The sequence below is a fragment of the Orycteropus afer genome, unplaced genomic scaffold (genome assembly GCF_000298275.1).
Source record: "Orycteropus afer afer isolate SDZICR_OR568_19922 unplaced genomic scaffold, OryAfe1.0 scaffold00336, whole genome shotgun sequence".
Classification (NCBI taxonomy): domain Eukaryota; kingdom Metazoa; phylum Chordata; class Mammalia; order Tubulidentata; family Orycteropodidae; genus Orycteropus; species Orycteropus afer.
This window is the reverse complement of record NW_006921923.1, coordinates 2,449,202-2,457,578: the sequence shown is the minus strand read 5'-3', so window position 1 is coordinate 2,457,578 and position 8,377 is coordinate 2,449,202. Positions and strand designations below refer to the sequence as shown.

The following is an 8,377-nucleotide window of genomic DNA, read 5'->3' as shown; positions in this document are numbered from 1 at the left end:
GGTGCAGTTGAACTTTGTTTTGGGAGTCAGGAAACTCAGATCTAGTCTTGACTTTGTGTCTTCTCAGGCAGATTATTTTATTCTCTTCTCTCAGGGCCTCTCCTTTGGAGGCTGGATAGAAATAGGTAAGAATGACCTTGATTTTTTTAAAACTACATTCACCCCTTCTTGCATTAAGAATGTTATTACCACCTCCCACCTCCACCCTCATCAGGTGTGCTGCAATTGGAAAAGGTTGAGTATTACTGTTATCAGAGAGCTCTCTTCTAGCTTTAAAATTCTCACTGAAGATCCCTCAAAGCAGTTATGCACATGCCAGCGTAAGAGCTGCAAATATTAACTTATCAGCATATAATATTGGAGAGAAAGGTCACCCGTTACTCTGAAAGGCCAAGAGTTACCAATATACATGGGTTCTTAGCTATTGTCATGAGTCAATTATAGTTTAGTCTGTTTTCATCCTAGATGATTGTAATTTGGAGGCCTTGCCCGGTACAGTGCAGATTCAGCTTTCCTTCTCTGCAATAGCACGTTGGTAGTGCACAAGAAGTAGACATAGTTAGCAAAGCTGGACAATCATAAGGACAAGGGCTAGCTCTGATTTTTGTCCCATTGTATCACCAGCACTAGCAACAATGCCCAGTTCATAGTAGCCATTCCATAGATGTCTAATGGGTTACTGAATAAACAAGCAAATTTGGGAAGAATAAGGACCTACAACCAAAAAGCTGTTCTGTTGACTTTAATAGATTCTAGTTGCTAAAGCAGAAACAGATGATGGAAGTTTTTGGAATTCCTTTTTTAGGATTGAGAAGTAAATGGTTTAAGAAGCCCAAGGCCAATTTGGGATTTAGTTGGGACTATCCAGTCAAATTTTACTTTTGTTGTTGGTTCCTGTCTTAGCTTAAATTTTAACTAAACACACTGCCGTGGAGTCAGAGCAGACCCATAGCTACCCCTCCGGTTTCTGAGGTGATAGCACTATGGAAATAATTGCCCTACCTTCCTTCTGAAGAGTGGCTGGTGGGTTTGAACCGCCAGCCTTTTGGTTAGCAGTCAAATACCTTAGTCACTACGTCACCAGAACTCACAAAATTTAACTACCTATGGCAAAATAGGGAGCTCGGGTAGTATAGTGGCTAAGGCACTTGACTGCTAACCAGAAGGCTGGCGGTTCAAACCCACCAGCCACTCCTTGGAAGGAAGATGGGGCAACCTACTTCTGTAGTGATACTGCTCAGAAACCCAAGGAGGGGTCACTATAAGTCAAGTCTGACTCGATGGCACATAACAGCACCAACATGGCAAAATAAATCATGTTGTGTACTCTTAGAATTATACATAAGTAATTTGGTTAAAGTTGAACTAATTTGAATATTTGGGTACTGGCCTATCATTATTTTCTGATCAGTGATGAATAAGAAAAACCTTTGTTCCTTTCCATCCATTCTGTCAAATTCATTATGTTGATTCCAGCTAAGCTTTCCAAGCTATCAAGATCATTTTGAATCATAGTTCAGTCATACAGCATAGTAGTTCATCCCCCAGAAACAAGTCATCTATAAATTTAAGTGTGCCTTCTGTGTTTTTAAGAAAATCCTTTACATGAAAATCTGAATGTGATAAGTTAGCGATCCATTACTTCATTTAAAAATTATTCACTTTAAAAGCTAGACACAAAAAAGTATATACTATATGATTCCATTTATTTAAAAGTAAAAAAAAAAAAAAAAGCTGGTAGTCCTTAGTAATAGAAAACAGATGAGTGGTTGCCTAGGCCAAGGGTGATGGTGGGATTGACTGTATGACTGTACAAAGTGACACAAGGGAACACTTTGGGGTGATGGAAATGTTATGTGTCTATGTTGTAGTGGTAGTCTCAAGGGTCAAAACTGTCAAAACTCATCAGGTTGGACATTTGAAATGGGTAGTTTCTTGTACATAAATTACACCTCAATAAAGTAGTTTATAAAATAATTCCATTGAGGATTCATTAAAATAAGATTTTATTGAGTTATTAAGCCTTAAAATAAGAATTAAAGTGATGGATTACACAAATGGAAAAGTAAATTTCTCCAAGGGGGTTTGTGGGGGGAAAATGGTCAATGAAAAATCTTTGAATAGGTGAAGAGGTGATTTGAATGCAATGTAGTTAATTTAGCATTTATATAAGGATGATAGCACTTTATAATGTGGAATGTATCAAAACAGTAAAACAAATTATTCAGATAATTATTTGGGATTACCTAAAATAGATCTGGGAGCTCTGGTAGCGTAGTACCTAAGGCACTTGACTGCTAACCAGAAGGCTGGCAGTTCAAACCCAACAGCCACTCCTCAGGAGGAGGATGGGGCAATCTACTTCCATAGTGATATTGCCTCGGAAACCCAAGGAGGGGTCGTTATGAGTCAGGTCCGACTCAATGGCATGTAACAACAACAAAAAAGTAGATCTTACGTGTTCATTTACAACAGTTTCCTGGTGTGGTCTTTCCAAAGCATATAGCATCAGACATAGTGATAACATAATAGCTCATTCAAAGCTAAATTGTAAATCACTTACATCAAAATTGTGTTTTCACTTAAGGAAACTTGGAATCATTTGCCTACCTTATTTTACATTTTAAAATTGGACTTTTACAAAATTTGCTATGCTCAGGTATTGCATAGGAGGTAGTTCCTTGGGAAATCTAATATGATAAATGAACATTAATTTTAAGACCTGGTTTTAAATGCTATTTACCAATATGTACCCTTTCCATATTCTTGAGAAATTTTGAAGAGATTTTTTTCCAATCTATGAGATAATGCTGGTGCATTTTTTTTTTCTTTTCTTTACCTGGGTGAAAATCCAGAGCAAATTCATCCTCCACAGCAGTCCACACACACTCTCATGACACCGACCACAACCCAACCCAACTCCCCTCCTACCCCCCACTCCCTACACAACAGCCACCTCTTCCAGGTGTCCATCCCTCCACACACTCCCATCCCCCGGGCTGTCCCCTGTGCACAAACAGCCCCTCCTCCCACAATTGCCCTCTCCAAGGAGTGCATCTATCCTGGGTAAATGTTCAACCCACATGCCTTTTGCCCAGCCTGAAGCCACAGGCATGGGCCCAACGACAGACCCGAAGGGCAGCCAGGGGCCACAGTCCCAGTGGTTCCATCAAGCTCCATCAGAGCAGTAAACCTGGTCCCCGTTCCCTTTCCTTTTTCCAAATGATTCCAAGCCCAGCTCCACACTGTTCTCCCTCTCCATCCAGGATCCCCCACATAGATCCCCCTCCGAGTGGCCAACAGTGGCAGCTGGGCACCATCCAGCTTCTCCGGTCCCACAGTCACACAGGCCACGGATCGCACAGTGCACCAGTCGCTAGGACCAATTGTTTCCATGAATCTTTGGTTTTCTTCATTTTTCTTTGATCTGGATGAGGACAGACCCATCGTTGCGTCTATATGGCTGCTTGCAAGCTTTTAAGATAGCAGTCACTACTCACCTAAGTAGGAGGTGGAACAATGTTTTGTCTATTATGTCAATTGAGCTTGATGTCCCCTGTGACTATGGTCCCTATCCCAACGGTTCAACTACTCAGTCCCTCTGGGTAGCTGGCTGTGACCAAGAAGTGACTACAAACCTTATCCCTTGTCAGCTCTACTATACACCTGGAAATTCTTACAGATCATACAAATACACTTATAGGAATGCTGGTGAATTCTTTTATTAGTGTCAATATAAAAATGCACAGAGAAAACCTGACAACCCAACCTATAAACAATATTGAATCTGTTTAATGCTACTTTGTCGTGTGTTCATGTGGAACATAATGAAAAGTAGCTAAAAATAGAGAAAGACTTTCTGAAATATGTTGTAGGTGCTGCTGGAAAACCCTTATCACTGAGAAATTGCCTTGTCATTTGTTATGCTTACATGTTAGTAGAATTGTAAATATAGTATACTAGTAATGAAGGAACCCTTGAATTTATTTAGTAGTTATCTTGACCTACTTATTTGGAGCCTGTGAGTATAGTTAGAAGGTTATTTATAATGGAGGGATGTGGTGGGGGACGGGTTATGTCAGCTGAATTCCATACACTGGTGGTGGGTTCCTTAGTGATGAACATTGTATCTTAGGCCACCAGCCTATGCCTTAATCACTCACTTCTCATCACAGAGGGGCCCAACTGCCACCCCAGGTTCCGGCTCCGGCCCTGGCCCTGGGGCCAGCACTGGCTCCGGCACCGGCTTCGGCTCCAGCCCGGGCACGATGTCAAGCCCAGGGACAGGTGCAGGCACAGGCCCTGCACCAGGCTTCAGAGCAGGCTCACGGTCTAGCTCCAGGAGAGTTGTAGGGTCCGCCTCAGGGGTGGAAGGTGGCTGAGTTGCTTCTACCTGGATGGCTTCTTCAGGTGGCACTGTCTCGCACTCTGTATTCTGGTTTACCTTTGTTATTGGTCTGCAGGAAGAAAGCCCAGGGAAGAGCAAGGTAAGTAAAATGCTAACTTTCAAGTTTCTTCAGGTAGAGCCATGGGCTTTATAGCTTTGATGCTCATAATAGGTCCTAGACTATAGGACATCTGTGATTTCAAATATTCTGACCCACTGGCAGACCAGGTGTCTCCATTTTGAATTCAGAAAGGTTAGGTCCTATCAATATAATGACAATTAAAGAGGGACAGACTAGTGTTTGAAGGGTGGGAAAACCATCATCAGAATAAAAGGGTCTAAGGATTTAATAAGGCCTTTGAGGGTCAAATCCATGGCTCTGCTGCATCTTTAGGTCCCACTTAATCTAGCAAAGTACTTGGTACATGGTTTTTGGTGGTGGTGGTTAGGTGCCATTAAGTCTGTTCTGATTCATAGCAACCCTATATACAACAGAACGAAATGTTCAGTCCTGTGCCTAGTTGTACCCCATAAATAGTTGAAGCAAATGAATAAGGGGATACACAGTAGAGAAAAAAAAAAACAGCTTAGTGGTTAAGAGTATGGGCTGACTTCTCTGGGCCCTAGGCACTTTGGCCTTCGTGGATCTCTTCTTCCATAAAAAATATTTTATGACTGTTAGTATAAAGATGACTATACAGTAACAAAATGAATGGACTATATATTAAAATATTACATATTAATACAACATGTATTTATTAATGTTTTTATATTTATAAAAATACTTTCTTCTGATTTGAAAGGGAAACATTTTCATGAGCCCCTAAAAAGTATTGTGGGGGTCAGGCACCGTCTCTCTGGCTAATGCATAAGTTAGCCCTAGATATGGGGTCAGACAATGTGAGTTTGAATTCCCACATTTTCCCTTACTATATAATACGTCTTTTGGCAAATTGCCTCACCTCTCTGAGCCTCAGTTTTCTCTTCTAAAGCATGGGGATACAAATAATGACTTTAGGGGTTATTATGGGGGTTTATACAAAATGGCATAAGAATAGCACCCAGCATAGTGCCTGGTGAGTTGTCCAACAAGTAAGCCCTCCCCCCACCCCCAATGGCTGTTCTCTTCTCCCCTCTAATCCCCAATCAAATACCACCTCTGCAGCTTACTCACTGTGACCATGTGAAGTCACTTAACATCTCTGAATGTCTATTTCCTCATCTCAAAAATGAGGCTTATTTTAAAAATAGTAACTACCTCGTAGGGTTGTTGTGAGGGTTAAATACACATAAAGTGCTTAGAACAAGGTCTGGCATGTGACATTCAGTAAATGATAGTTGTCATTTTTTTTTTTAATTTTTTCTCATAAATTGAGAGAGTGAGTCAGAATATAATCTCTGACATGCTAAAAGTAGGGTTTAGGAAGCATGGACTGGAAGAGCCATGCCTGAGAAAATTTTATATTCAAGTAAAGACAACAAGAAAGTTCTTACTCCAGCTCTGTGGTGGTTCTAGGATTTCTTTTCCTTTGCTTTGCCTTTGCCTTGCTTCTTGCGAAACACACAGCAGAAATGATAATGGCAGCACCTGCCAGGCTACCCACAAAGGCCCCCACAACAATTCCCATTTCTGGATCTGGATGGAGGACATAAGCAGCTGGTTAGTAAAGTAGACCATATTGTCTGCCTCATACATGTCCATGGGACTATTTGGGCCATTCACAGGGGAGAAGGTACTTGTATAGGCTGGACAATAGAAACTCCTAGAACTATGCCAGTCAGACTCAGAAGTGGAAGAAAAAGATGACTGGCTTGATTATATAAGCTAACCATAGATATTTACATACCTAAATTAAAAAAATATGTATCACCTGCAGGGAGGCTGAGCCTCTTTTGAAATAAGGTTTATAGAAGTGAGTTTTCCATGTGTATTTGCTTGGTGAGTGAAAGAGACACCATGGGATTGCAATCTGGTCACCAGAGAAATGAGCTCTGTTATATTTAAAACAAACAAACAAACAAAAAAAAAAACGTTGCCATTGAGTTGATTTGGACTCATAGTGACCCTATAAGACAGAGTAGAACTGCACCATAGGGTTTCCAAGGCTGTAATCCTTACAGAAACAGACTGCCACATCTTTCTCCCAGGGAGCAGCTGGTAGGTTCAAACCTGCCCACCTCTTGGTTAGCAGCCCAGCATTTAGCCACTGCACCACTGCAGGGTTCCTTGACCTCTGTAATGGGCAGGGGCGTTTCACCAAGCTTTCCCAGAGCACAGGTGAAAGAGGTCCTTAAAAAACCTTCCTCTTACCCATGCCCCCCCATTCCTCATGCTGGTGGAATGCACCAAGCAGCCTCATGTATTCTGGCCACTGAAAGGGATCTACCCATTTCAATAATCAACTTTTTTTTTTTAATTGATATATCAGCACTTAGAGAAAATACCTGGGTGGTGGGTAGGAAGCAGTTGGCAAACCAACCAGAAGATGCATGTTATTTGCATAAAAATATGGTATTACATTAGACTGGAAAAATTGAATGACTGCAAGACAATCCAGTGAGCCCTCGACCTCTGAGCACCTAGGTGCTGTCTCTGAGAGACCATATTCTGAGTTATAGGTAGACTCATCTCCATCAGCATCCTCTCAAGCAGGAGTAGACATCTTATATTTTGAGATAAAAGACTAGTTATGATACCTGATAATTCTTTTAATTTTTTGATCAAAGGTAAACATGCAAATAAATTTAAAAGTCAAAGCATTTTAACTAGCCTTATGATAGCAAGCAGCAACCCCCCACCCTTCTGCTCCTCGTCTGTGAGTCCCACTCATGAGAAGCAACTACCTTCACCTCTCTTAGCTGTATCTTCTGGTGTTTGCCTCCATATTTTTAACTAATGTGTGTTCTAATATGTGCTGATATTTTCAATTTTAGACATTTTCTATTGACTTCATACTCTGGGAGTTGAATATTTAGCTCCCTTGCACCACACCCCTCACATAGTTGAAGACCAATTATCCAGTGGAACTGGCCACTCCTGGTACCAAAAAAAAAAAAAAAAAAAAACACCTCACTACCATCGAGTCGAATGTGACTCATAGCAACCCCTCTCCTTGGGTTTCTGAGGCAGTATCACTATGGAAGTAGATTGCCCAATCTTCCTTCCAAGGAGTGGCTGGTGGTTTTGAACTGCCAGACTTCTGGTTAGCAGTCAAATGCTTTAGGCACTATGCCACCAGAGCTCCCACTCCTGGATACAGTATATATTAAAATGACATATTCAAAATAAGTTAGTAAAATTAGTAGGTGATGAGATCCTAAGTGTTATTATGAGATCTTTGAGAGGTTTGGTGAGGCACCTATTGCAAAGATTTGCCCTTGGTTTGGCCGAATTTGACAATTCCAGGGCCCTTAAGTATTATGATCAGCAATTAAAACCGGTTACCATAGAGTTTGTTCCAACTCATGGCAACCCCATGTGTGCAGAGTAGCACTGCTCCACAGGGTTCTCAAAGCTTGAACTTTTGGAAGCAGACTGCCAGGCCTTTCTTCCAAGGTACTTTCTGGGCAGGTTCAAACCACCAACCTCTTCATTTAGTAGTTGAGTGCTTAACTGTTTTCCCTGTCAAGGACTCCACAGAGTGATTAGGTACCTTGCAACAGGACAATTGTGGTTTAGAGGCATCCGCTCTGCCATTACCAATCCTGGACAAGTCATTTGCCTCCCTTAGCTTCCATTTCCTTTTCATAGTCAAATGAGGCTAACAATATAGTCTACCTTCCAGACAGAGTGAGGCTTGAGTGAGAGAATGCTCACACAGCATCTAGAAGAGCGCCTTGCATGTATTTTGTGCTCTACAAATAATTGTTGTTGTTGTTATGTGCCTGACTCATAGCCACCCCTCCTTGGGTTTCTGAGGCAGTATCACTATGGAAGTAGATTGCCCCATCTTCCTTCCAAGGAGTGGCTGGTGGGTTTGAACTGCCAGC

At 41.5% G+C, this 8,377-nt stretch overlaps 1 protein-coding gene across 1 annotated transcript in view; it reads right to left on the bottom strand.

Moving 5' to 3' along the window:
* Window positions 1–4,144: 4,144 nt before the first annotated feature.
* VSIG1 (V-set and immunoglobulin domain containing 1) overlaps window positions 4,145–8,377 on the bottom strand; it is a 52,251-nt gene continuing 48,018 nt past the window's right edge. The window contains 2 exon segments of the mRNA XM_007952433.2: window positions 4,145–4,457; window positions 5,882–6,023. Coding sequence (XP_007950624.2) covers window positions 4,145–4,457; window positions 5,882–6,023 — 455 coding nt within the window.